The sequence below is a fragment of the Sciurus vulgaris genome (assembly GCF_902686455.1).
Source record: "Sciurus vulgaris genome assembly, chromosome: 8".
In the NCBI taxonomy this organism is placed as follows: Eukaryota; Metazoa; Chordata; class Mammalia; order Rodentia; family Sciuridae; genus Sciurus; species Sciurus vulgaris.
This window is the reverse complement of record NC_136468.1, coordinates 93,731,746-93,745,153: the sequence shown is the minus strand read 5'-3', so window position 1 is coordinate 93,745,153 and position 13,408 is coordinate 93,731,746. Positions and strand designations below refer to the sequence as shown.

General features: G+C 36.5%; 1 protein-coding gene across 8 annotated transcripts in view; it reads right to left on the bottom strand.

The window, feature by feature from the left end:
• The window catches only part of BBS9 (Bardet-Biedl syndrome 9), a 457,168-nt gene that overhangs the window by 418,202 nt on the left and 25,558 nt on the right, over positions 1-13,408 (bottom strand). For 7 of the 8 annotated variants that reach the window (XM_079152332.1, XM_079152331.1, XM_079152335.1 and 4 more), the window contains exons 3-5: positions 12,121-12,271; positions 9,507-9,571; positions 2,946-3,059 (exon numbers count right to left, since the gene is read on the bottom strand). In XM_079152332.1, the coding sequence (XP_079008458.1) occupies positions 2,946-3,059; positions 9,507-9,571; positions 12,121-12,271 (330 nt within the window). Of the gene's footprint in view, positions 1-2,945; positions 3,060-9,506; positions 9,572-9,760; positions 9,865-12,120; positions 12,272-13,408 lie in introns of those variants that run through there. The other variant, XM_079152336.1, reaches the window with a different exon arrangement.

The window sequence follows — 13,408 nt, the reverse complement described above, 5'->3', positions numbered from 1 at the left end:
TTTTTTCTTTTTGGTACTGGAAATTAAACCCAGGGCCTCACACGTGCTAAGCACATGCTCTACCACAGACCCATACCCCCAGCCCCAAGGTCCCATATTTTAAGACAGTATTTCCTGAACTCCATCACTTTATTTGGAAGTCTATTATGAAATCCAGCAAAAATGTTACACAAAATCAAGAAGAATCTTTATTTTAATTGGGTTCATGTAATCTGATAATAAAATAAAAAGTATAATATGATCTATATAAAATAACATTTGACATATGATCTAAAGAATTGTCCGAGTCAGGCATGGTGGCTCACACCTGTAATGCCAGCAACTCAGGAATCTAAGGCAGGCAGATCACAAGTTTGAGGCCAGCCTCATCAATCTAGTGAGGCCTTGAGTAACTTAGGGAGACCCAGCTTCAAAATAAAAATTAAAAGGGCTTGGGGGATGTAGCTCAGTGATAAAGAGTGCTATGTTCAATTCCCAGTACTCAAAAACAACAAACAAACAAACAAATGTTGTGATACAATAATAAAAAAAAAAAAAACTACTTTTAAGTCAAAGTACTTTTTTTCTCTAATCATAATTTTTTTGGAACCCAGGTATACAGAATTTAGCAACTGGCTTTTGGGCATTTGATGGGGGAAAACAAGTTCAAAATAGCAATGGGAAATGTATGTTCCCCAGTGGTGTCAGACTTCTTAAAAAAAAAAAAAAAAAAAAAAAAAAAAAAGCAGTGAAAATCAATTCTAAAAGCTGAAGGTGGGAGGAGGTACTATACTAACAGAAATTTGTTTCTCATCTGAATCTCTTTCTCTCTTCCCTTCATCTAACTCTAAACATTTCCTACACTCCTCAAATAATGCAAACATTCCCATTACTCAAGTTAAGCAGTTCTGCAATCTAACCAATTGTTGTTTCACTTCACTTTAGGTGAAAGAAAACTCTTATCTGCACCTTACCACCAAAAATACCTATGATTGTGCCAGGTGTGGTGGCACACGCCTGTAATCCTAGCAACTCAAGAGGCTGAGACAGGAGGATTTAATGTTGGAGGCCAAGTTGGGCAACACAGTGAGATCCTGTTTCAACACAAAAAATAAAAAGAACTGGGGATGTGGCTCAATGGTAAAGAACCCCTGGAATCAATCCCCAGCAATGTAAAAACAAAAATCTATGCTTGGTAAATTGGTAAGCCCAAACTTATCTATGCCCTTCCTGCCTTTACCTCTATATATAAAAAAACAAGAGTTCACACAAATGAAGGATACTTTCAAAATAGTCATTTTCTTATGTAATTAAAAAAAAATCTAATATAACTAACCACTGTAATGTAAGTTAAATAATAAACTCACAAAAACATAAATTCAAAAAGAGCTAAAATACTATAAAATTCCTAATCATAGGTTCTACAGGTGGCACAAGTGTGTGTGTGTGTGTGTGTGTGTGTGTGTATTCTTACACAACCAAAGTTACTTAATAACATGGGTAAATGTCACCACAGGACTTCTGTGCTCAACACAGCACCACCAGCTCTTCTTCTATGTTATGGCACAATGAGAGAAATTTGACTGTTAATAAGATTCACACACACACTCAAACAGCAACAGTGTACACAAGCACCATGCCCTGGTGATTCCAGAAGTTTGGGTCTGGTACACAAAATGAAGAAAGCCCTTTTGCTAATTAGAAACAAAAATGTTAAGATTAGAAGAACTCATCCTTCCAAGACAGTGCAGTCAGCCTTCCACGTAAGAACATTCTGCATCAGTGTATTCAACCAACCTTGCATTGAAACTATTCAGTAGGACTGGGATGTGGTTTAGTGGTAGAGCATTTGCCTGGCATGCAGGAGGTCCTGGGTCCCATACCCAGCACAGAAATTTTTTTTTTAAATTGTTCTGTACTAAACATGCATAAACTCTTTTATTCTGGTCATTATTCCCTAAACAATACAGTCTAACAATCATTTATATAGCACTTACCTTGTACTAGGTATTATAAGTAATCTAGAAATGTTTCAAAGTATACAGAGGATATGTGTAGGTTATATGCAAACACTATTCCCCTTTTTTTTGGTACTATGGATTTAAACCGGAGCACTCAACCACTGAGCTACATCCCCAGCCCTTCTTACTTATATCGCTAAGTTGCTGAGGCTGGCCTCAAACTTGCAATCCTCCTGCCTCAGCCTCCTGAGTCATTGGGATTACAGGGGCACACCACTATAGCCCACTTATTCCATTTTACATAGGTATTATGGTATCTACAGGTGTGAGGGGAATCTGGACTCAATCTCCCAAGACCTAAGTATACCAAAAGGACAACTTTACTTGGGGGAAAATGTTGCCTTTATGAAATTTTGAAAAGGCGGGGTAGATTCCTCTAGGGTAGATTTACTTCAAGTCAAAAAGCATGATTTGATAAGCAGGATCAAGTCTATATTTCAGTCCCCACTTGTCCACTCTTACAGTTGCTCTTGTGAAAAAAAAAAATCCATAAGAATTCCATGCAGTAACTCTGGAGATGAGTAGGATGAAGAGAAGGGTTTGTAGTTTCTCCATGCCTACAGTGGGTACAGCAAGTACTGAAGTACTGCCTGTCAATAAGAGGGTCAACCCTTTATCCCCCTCAAAGAGCCAGGAACACAGTCTCAGCACCAAAAAAAATTCAATTTCAGTCAGCTTCTATATACAAAATAATATCTATAGAAAAGCTATTTAGAAATGTCTCTGTAGACCATGTACAAACACTGCTGGTTATATGAAAATCCAACATATCTTTGCTTAAAGTTTCCTTTTTTATTGGTTTGAATATTTAGATACAAATTTTTCAATAAAATATCCTATTTTAACTACTCTAAGATTCAAATCAAAAAATCCCTCATTTTCATATGACCAAATATTCTAAATCTATCATTTGAAATAACATACTTATCATTAAAAGCAAATCACCTTTTACCCCACCAAATGATCCATAAGTCATATTGCAGGCTGTTCTCTGAAGATTATGTTCATACATTAATTTAAGCTGATATTGGTTCCCATGTTCCACATTACCCAAGGTTCCTAAGGAGAAAAAATTAAAGGATTACTTTATATTTGTTTTTGTTAAAAGACATTAATTTCTTCTCATTCTCTATATCAAGTGATTTAATTTCAGTAAAAATTAAAATGACAAAGCACTGAAACATTATGAACAATTAGCATAATGATAACAGCACAGTTAAAACCAGTTAAATCTGGCTAGATAACAACATTAGATGAAATACTACCTTGGGGAACATTTTATTATCTATTTCTATTAGACATTCCTGAGTAAAGTGTAACTATTTAAATAACAACAAAATCCTCTAATTTCAGTTCTCAAATAAATGAAGTACCTGCATTTATAAATAATAAACGAGCAAAAAAATGACTTGAAGTGTCTAAGGCTAAAATCTCCAACACTTTAAAGCAATGCATTTGTCCACCCAACTCTCAAAATACTCAATCCCCTAATGGATTATATACTAAGATAATGCAGAGATTCTCTAAGTTACCCTCAGCAAGTAATACGTTATAATTGAACTCTGCCAAAAATAACCTTCAAAGCAAAGAAAAATACTTTCTCTGCATTTAATAGATCATATGTACTATCAAACTCATTGTTTAAGCTACTTGATATCAACTTGATTGTTCATTACATCATACTATTATGTAGGTCATATGTACTACTATCATCCTCTAGTTCTTTCCAGAAGAGAAAAGGTTTTGTTTGTTGTTATTGGGTTTTTTTTGGGTGGGAGGGGTACCAGGGATTGAACCCAGAGGTGCTTGACCATTGAGCCATATCCCAGTCCTTTTTATTTTTTTTTATTTTGCTTAAACTTGCAATCCTTCTGCCTCAGTCTCTGGAATTGTTGGGATTACAAGAATGCACCACCGTGCCAGTCCAGAAAAGATTCTTTACCCAACACAGGGCTAGCCTCAGCAACTTAATGAGACCCTGTCTCAAAATAAAAAAATAGAAAGGGCTGGGGCTGCAGCGCAGTGGTTAAGCACTCCTAGGTTCAATCCCCAATACAAAAAGAAAAAGAAAAGATTCTTTATCCTTATTTTTTCTGTGGTGGTAGGCTTACAGTTAGAACTACTGACCAGTGATCAAGCAAGAGCATTAGGATTAAAAGAGGTATTATAAAGAAAAAGGATTCAAAAAGCAACTTTTCTGCTGGGCACGGTGGCTCATGCCTATAATCCCAATAGCTCAGGAGGCTGAGGCAGGAGGATCTCAAGTTCAAAGCCAGCCTCCACACTAAGCAACTCAGTGAGACCCTGTCTCTAAATAAAATACAAAATAGGGCTGGGGTTATGGATCAGTGGTTAAGTGCCCCTGGGTTCAATCCCCAGTACCAAAGCAACTTTTTCGGTAATAAGGAAGCATCTTTGAGCCTGGCACAGTGGCACCTGCCTGTAGTCCCAGCAATTTGGAAGGCCAAGGCAGGAGGATTCAAATTCAAGGCCAACCTGAGTTATTAGACCCCTGTCTCAAAATAAAATTTAAAAAGGGTTGGGGTGTAGCTCAGTAGTAAAGTGCCCCTAGGGGTTCAATCCTCAGTTAAAAAAAAAAAATGAAGAAACATCTTTGTCATTTATTCATTCAATATGCAAAAATTAAAGAAATTTTTAAACTACCAAAAAGCAAACAAGAGTAATATTCAATCATTAAAATAATCTAAATGTATCAATATGTGCATCTATTTGTTTTGGGATTTTTTTGTCCCAAAGGGCTTACCAACATACATTTAGGTTATAAGAATATTTTTTTCCTATTTTAAAATGGAGGCACCTTAAATTCAAAAAAATTCAATAAATTTCCCCTAAATCACATAACTGGCAAAGGATATGCAATCAACCCAGGTGTTTAGAGCCAAGCATGATATAGCCTGGCTATCCACCACATAAAAACATTCAGGAAATTTGGTCCTCCCCCAGTAAAGATCACAATGTCCATGGATGTGGTCAATAACAATTCCCCAATGCCACTATAAGCCAGGCGCAGTGGCCTGCACCCAGAGTCCCAAGTACTCAGGAGGCTAAGGCAGGAAGACTGCCTGAGCCCAGGAGTTCCAGGCCAGCCTGGGAAATAAAGTGAGACCTTGTTTCTTTAAAAATAGAAAAATGAAAAAGAAAAGAAAGGCAAGAACATTAAGAATTCATACCAGGAGGTTGGGGTTGTGGCTCACTGGTAGAGTGCTTGCCTAGCACTAGTGAGGCACTAGGTTTGATCCTCAGTATCACATAAAAATAAAGTAACTACAACTAAAAAAAAAAAAAAAAAAAGGTATTTACACCAGTAAATAATGGATTCAGCAGTTAATAGTTAAACACACCTGGCATGAACTGAAAATAGGATTTGTGTTTTTCCTAGAAAATCATCAATGATACAATATTAAAAATTACTAAGAATGAAATCCTGTTATTTGCAGCAGCATGGATGGAACTAGAGGGTATTACTTTAAGGTGAAATAAGACAGGCACAGAAAGCTAAATACTGCATGTTCTCACTTATATTGGAAACTAAAAGTTATCTCAGAAAAGGAGATGATAGAATAGTAGTTACCAGATCCTGGTAAGGGTGTGGGAGATGGATATATGGAGAGATGATGGTTAATAGGAACAGGGATGCAGTTGGATAAGAGAAGTAACTTCTTATGTTCTATATAGCACAGTAGGATAACTGTGATTGACCATAATTAATGGGAAATTTCAAAATAGTTAGTAGAAAGAACTTTGAATGTTCCCACACAAAGAAATGATATGTGTCTGAGGTGACAGTTATGCCAATTACACTAAACTGATCATTACATATTATATGCATGTATTGAAATATCATATGGACTCTATAAAATATATACGATTACTATATGTCAATTTAATAAAAAGTATTTTGCTTCCCCCCCCCCAAAAAAAAAAATACTTACATTTCCAAAAGAAAAAAATTAAACAGATTTTGGCCCTCATTATATAGACTGAATATTCTAAGTATATATGATTAGTCTACATTAAGCTGAAGTTAATAAAAAGTTTCAATTAGAAAGTAAATACATATTTAGAACATTTATTCTATGGGTCTTATTTAAATAAGAAAATGTGATTTATACAAAAGAACTCTCCAGGAAACCAAAAGTCAAAAAAAGAAATTCAAGATCTCCTTGATGACAGTTTTCAGTGTCATTTTAGATCACTACTCAGCAATCTAAAGATGTTCTGTGAGCTCAGTACAGATTAAGTAAAGCTTCACTGAGTTAAAGAACTAAATTAGATTATATAAATCCATCAAACATAAAGAATCACATCTTTTTTATCCTCACGGCACCATTAAACTTCTGTAAGTAAGTTAGATGTGTAGCAAAGGCGTGTTATGAAGTACACTATTGTACATAATTGGAAAAGACTAAGAGAATATACTCAGTATGGCTCACACATCTGTAAGCATTTACTCAGAAACTGAAGTCCATCATAAAGGAACCTGCAGCTGGGCACAGTGGCATACTACTCAAGCTCAAGGCCTCAGGAATTTAGTGAGACCCTGCCTTAAAATTAAAAAATAAAAAGGACTGGAGATGCAGCTTAGTGGTAAAGTACTCCTGAGATCAATCCCTAGTAAAAGAAAGGAAGGAGGGAAAGAATCAGATGCCACCTGATGCTTTCTTTTTACCACGGTATGGTAAGATGGGCTACCTTCAGGTCAGCAAGATCCTATTATTTCTATTAAGCATACATTTGATGACACATCTTCAACCAAAAACAGGTCAGCACAGTAGTCTCTTTTAAGGATTGTTTTGGCCAGGGATGGAAGCACATGCCTGCAATTTCAGTGACTGAGGTGGTTGATGTACAAGAATCACAAGTTCAAAGCCAACCTTGGCAATTTAGTGAGACCCTGTCTCAAACTAAAAGATAAAAAGGGCTGGGATGATTGGACGTGGTAATGCACACCTGTAATCCCAGCAACTTGGGAAGCTGAAGCAGGAGGATCTCAAGTTTGAGGCCAGCCTCAGCAACTTAGCAAGACCCTCAGCAATTTAGTGAGATCTGATCTCAAAATGAAAAATGAAAAGGGTGGGAGTGTAGGTCAGTGGTAGAGCACCTCTGAGTTCAATCCCAGTACCAGGAAAAAAAAAAAAAAAAAATGTGTGACAGCTGGTGTTTTGGTATGTCCAAGAGACTTGATTTTAAAGATCTCCAGTTTGCTTCAAATCCTTTTCAGAAGTACACACACAATAAAAGAAAACAAAAAAATATTTAGGGAGCAGGAAGTTGGGAGAAAGGATGTCAAGTTCAACTAATATTTTCATCTCCTAACACCAGTGATTTTATTTAAACTAGAAATGTTTGTGCTTCCCCTGCTACAGTAAAAGCTAGGTAAAAGTTCAGTCTGGAACCTCAAGAAACATTCAAGAGAACAAAAACACTGATTTCCCATGAGTCTCAATTTAAGCCGGGCCAGGAAAAACAGACAAATTGTCAGCTTCAAATATCATAAAAGAATGAAGAAGTGAGAGACAGAAGGAAAGTGAGATGGAACATAAGGGAATGTAGTTTGGACAATTCCTGGTCTCCAGAGAAGATAAAGCTTTTAAATGAATACAAAGAATAAAAGAGCAATAAAAGTCATCATTCCTGTGGCAAATAACTTTCATTTTCAATACTAACTTGGAGGATACCACAGTCCCATAAACATATTGTGGTCAAACATGCCAGCAGGCTTTTGAAAAAAAACACATTTTATCCCCAGCCTACGCCTTAAGCCCAGTAGCACTTTAGAGGTTTCTGTCTTTCTGGGCCTATCTCAGATGGGACCAAGGAAGGCCAAAAGTCGAATTTAATTTTTCTAAGAGGCCCTGCTTAGAGTCCCAAGGGGCCTCTGGAAGGGCTAAATACTCAAGTACTCAGAGTAACTAACTGTGGGTAAGTTCTCTTCCTCCACTTCCTGTGTTAATGCAGTCAGTAAAATATCACTAGTAATTAATGTGCTTGCAATCCAAAAAAGAGGAACTAGATCCATGCAATGAAGTAACCTATATCCTCAACTTACTCTGAAATACTAAATATATATATATATATATATATATATATATATATATATCCTATCACTAGGAGAGCAACATCTTTTACCTGAAACCAAGGAAAGTGTACTCCATCAGGCCTTGATATAAACAGGAAGGAAAAGAAACACTGACAGGGGTAACAGAGAAGGGGAAGGAAAACAGCACATGGTAAAGAATAATAAAAAAAGCCACTGCCAATTGCCTCAGCACTACCCACAAATTTATTCACTTATTCTTCAAAGAATTTACTGAATATCTACCAAATACAATATCCCTGGTTACCAAGCCTGCCTTAGAAAACTAATAGATCTTCACCTCAAAAAGACACTAGCTATGTGTCAGTAAATTACAAATTATTACTCAAATTAAAGGCAAAATGTAAAGAAAGCTCAAATAGAATAAATCTGAGAAATTCAAATCTTAGAAACTAGTATTTATAACAAAATCCAAAGTATAACTTATATACAGAACAGTCCTACAGACACTTAGATTTATCATAGCCATAAGAAATTCTCCAAATCAATATACACACAAAAAACTCTGAAGTTGAAGTAAAATTTACCTAAATACTGAAATTAAAGTTACCTTTTAATTTTAATTAGGGTTGAAATGCTGAAACTAAACCACAATAAACTACTATATTGCTGCCCACAAAACCATGTCAGACAATGAAACCTGATTAAGCCTCAAAATAAGTGGCTTGGGGTCTAGTTAAGTAAAGACAACCAAAAGCCAAGAAATATCAACTATGAAGAGAAAACACTTGAGGTTTACCAAAGAAAATGTATTTCAAACCACTATGACTCAGCATCTAATGAATTTTGTTGATACTGTTGAACACTTATAACTCAAGAGTGCCAAGTACCCAGAAGTGGCCCCTATCAGTCATAGGCAATCCTAAACATAATTCCTGAGAGGAAGGAGACCACAAGGAACCTTCTGCTAGAAATATCAATATGCAAAGAAATAACAGACCAAGAAAATGTAATACTTTTAAGTCTCTGAAAGAGTAATGAACAACAGAAAAATGCTAACCAAAACCAAAAAATAAAATAAAATAAACAAAAAACCTTCAAATGAATGTTTTGTGTTCTCTCCCAAATCAGCACTAGAGAATATCTATACTTAGCCAGGTGTGGTGGCTCATCCCTTTAATCCTAGCAGCTCATAAGGCTGAGGCAGGAGGATTGTAAGTTCAAAGCCAGCCTCGGCAACTTAGCAAGGACCTAAGCAACTTAGCAAGACCCTGTCTCAAAATAAAATATAAAAAGGGATGGGGATGTGGCTCAGTAGCTGAGCACCCCTGGGTTCCATCCCTAGTACAAGAAAAGAAGGAAGGAATGAAGAAAGGAAAATATCTATTGTTATAGTAAGGAACCCAATTTGTAATATAAATTCCACATTGAAAATAAATGTTTCTTACCTGAGACAGAGTAAACACAAAGTTTTCTAGAATGCAACACAGCCAAATGAAGCATTTCAGTGCCTCTGAAAAATAGGAAATGTTTTAAATGTTTTTAAATATTAATGTGCAATATAACCAAAAAATTATAAAATAATTACAAAAAGACCTCCTAATTATACCTACTGTGAGTAAACAAGTCATTAGAAAACATTCTGAACTTAAAAATTAATGTAACAACTAATAGGGAAATTAACTTCCACGGCCTCACATACTCTGTCTTGTCAGGAACAGAGGCATCAGCTATAATTCCAGCTACTCCAGAGGCTGAGGTAGGAGAATTGTGAGTTCAAGGCCAGCTTAAGCAACATAGCAGAGCCTGTCAAGAGAGGAAGGAAGGAGGAGGGTAGCAAGAAAGGAAGGAAGGGAGGGAGGGAGGAAAGATACTCTGCTTCAAGAATCTGTCTTCACATTGAAACCAACCCAAGACCTATGAAGAGGCAGATCTGAGGCTCCATCATGAGTACTCTCCACAGTAAAAAGCTCCAACTTCTGATTCTGGCTCTCTAATCCACCTGTAACTTTGGGCAAATCACTTAGTCTCCCTGAGCCTGTTTCCCTTCTGTAGAATAAGACGTTCAAATAAATCAAATAAAGTCATGTGAAAGAACCTTGTAAAGCTTAAAGCACCACAAAATGCTAATCATTATTAATAAATGGCATTTATCACTTCCAGATCTGAAATTTATTAAAAGTATTGAAAACATTTTAGTTTGGACTAACTCTCAAATAGAAATAAATTGCCAACATCCCCACTACATTTCCCAGTCCATGTCAAGTGGTTTCCAGAGTCAGCAGCATGGCACAGTCTAGAACTCCTAAACCCAGTCTTCAAGGGTCAAGCTAATGGATGTTAACGAGAAAGGGTGTAAATGACTGTGATTAAGTAGAGACTGGGGCCAGACTAAAGGTGGTGGCTACTACTTGGTTCTGGGCTTGTGGCCAGATCTCCATATTTTTCATGAAATGCCAGAAAGCAGGGCTTTTATGTGAAACCTCCTGGCTCTCAGATGCTGGCAGCTCTTTTCCATTTAAAACTACAGGCCCACACGTGCAAGCAGGCCTCTGGTACAATCTCTGTTGCAGACTATTCTAAACTACAAGGACTGTAATTAAAGTCTGAACACCTGGGTTGGAACCCAGACTCTGTACCTTACTGTATGTGTGACCATTTAATTTTTTTAGAGTGTCACTATTTCATTTACAAAATAATAATTGTATAAGAAAATATCTGCAAAGCATTGGTATAATAGATATGTAAATACTTATTATTTACTCTATAAATGCAAATAGACACAGCTATCATATAATTAATAGTAACTTCATAAATTTTTTAATGTACCCTGGACACTCAAAATAATTTTTCCATCATGCTCAAGAAAAATTGTATCTTGGAAAGATAGTGAAGTATGGAGCCAGAGACCTGTGTCCAAGTTTTGGCTGTAACCTTACACTATAAGCTCTGGTTTCCTTATCTCAAATACAGATCACATCTGCCTTGCAGAGGTGATTATTGAGACAATGTTTATAAAGACCTATACTTGCCAGAACTCATTACTATCAACACCCTTCCCTTCCAAGTGATCATAAAAATGAGAACTACACATAAGATAGTCATACAGAATGAATGTTGATTGTGTTCCCTATTTTTTTCCAATGGAAAGGTCAAAATGCTTTTAAAGGCAAGAATTTCACTGGGAGTAGTGGTGCTACAATGTCCTGATTAACAATGTCTAGTAATTCTAACTAGTTGAGAGGCTGAAGTTGGAGGATCACAAGTGTGAGGTCAGCCTTAGCTCCTTATAGAGACTGCTTCAAAATAAATAAAAAGGACTAGTGGTCCAGTGACCACCAGGCATGTTGGTCATGCCAGCAACTCAGGAGGCTGAGGACTGTAAGTTCAAGTCCAACCTGAATAATACAGTGATAATTTTTTTTTTTTTTTTTTTTTTTTTTTTGTACCAGGGATTGAACCCAATGGCACTTAACCACTGAGCCACATCCCCAGCCCTTTTTTTATTTTTCATGTTGAAATAGGGTCTCACTAAGTTGCTTAGGGCCTTGTTAAGTTGCTAGCTTTTAATTTACAATCCTCCTGTCTTAGCCTCCCAAACAGTTGGGATTACAGGCAGGCAGTGATAATTTACTACATCTTAATTTGGTTATTTTAAAAATTTATCTCATTTCCTTTAAGTCACTGATGTGTCAGTTACCTTAGATTTGTTCCTATAAGATCCAAAATTATTCTATCTTCAATAAATGTTGTTTGGTTTTGGTTTGGTTTTTGTTGTTGTTGTTGTTTTGTTTTGTTTTGGTGGTGATACTGGGGATTGAACCCAGGGCACTGTGCATGCTAGGCAAGCACTCTACCAACTGAGCTATATCCCCAGCCCCCTATCTTCAATATTTTTAAAGGTTTTTATACAAAAAGCATTCAGTACATGAGGAACACTTATATGACAATATCCAGAATACATATATAGTCTTTTCTGAAGAATCCACAAAAGTGACGTAGTAAGGAACGGACTTGCTCTCCAAGTAAGACAAAATACCAGAATTAGTGAGCTGTACTTACGAAACAAACTTTCCTACTTCCACTTGAAGTACGGGATCTCGTAGTTGGACTTCCAGAAGCAAATCTTCAGCTTGAGCTCCATCTCCTGTTTTTACTGGATGGGGGTTAAAGATTCTTAGGTATCCCATAAAGCTACCCACAATTATTTTATCTGTAGAGAGAATTTTGTAAAAAGATGCAGACAGAAACAAACATTAGCAAATATCTTTGGGAACAAACTTCCTAATGTCTAAAAGAGAAATCTAATTTAAAAAAAAAAAAAACAACAGTCTTGCTTCACATAGAAAGTCTACTCTGCCAATAGAAGATGCACTTAAAGTAAATTTATTAGAATAACACATAGTTCTTCAAAAATAATTTATATCACCAATATTCAAGTATACTAATGCATTACATTTTCCCCAAGCCTTGATTTGTTATCAGAGTCACAATTTAACAAAGTAAGCCCTTTTATCAAAGAACTGATTCAATCATAGTGTCAATTCTACAACTGATGTGACTGTGGAAAACACTGTATTAAGCAGAGGCACATGCCTGTAATCCCAGTGGCTCAGAAGACTAAAGCAGGAGGATCACAAAATCAAAGCCACCCCTGGCAATTTAGCAAGACCCTCAGCAATTTAGCAAGACCCTATCTAAAAATTTAAAAAATAAGAAACAGACTAGGGATGTGGCTCAACAGTTGAATATCCCTGGTACTAGAGGGAAAAAAAAAAGAAAGAAAGAAAGAAAAACCTGGATTAAGAAGGATTCTACCAGGTAAGGTGGTACAACCATGTAATCCCAGCTACTTGAAAGGCTGAAGCAGGAGGATCACAAGTTTGAGGACAGCTTGGCAAAGTAGATCCTGTCTCATCCTAAAACAATTTTTAAAGGACTGAATGTATAGCTCAGTGGTAGAACACTTGCCTAGTGTGCACAAAGCCCTGAGTTCAATCCCCAGTACTGTTAAAAAAAAAAAAAGGTGGGGTGGGGGGATTCTGAGACCTGGCTACAATGTCCTGATTAATAATGTCTAGTCTTCCATACAGGAGGGGGAAGTAATAGAATGTGTAGAATGTTGTGAGTTTAACTGTGTCCCCAAAAAAGATATGTTGAAATTCCAGCCCCAGGTACCTATGAATGTGATCTTACTTGGAAATGGTCTTTGCAGAATATGAGGGCAAAGTCAATTAAAACAAATTATAGCACTTGATAAGTGTCCTTTAAGAGGAAATAGAAGCCAGGCAAGGTGGTATACACCTGTAGTTCCAGTGGCTCAGGAGGCTGAGGAAAGAGGATCGCAAGT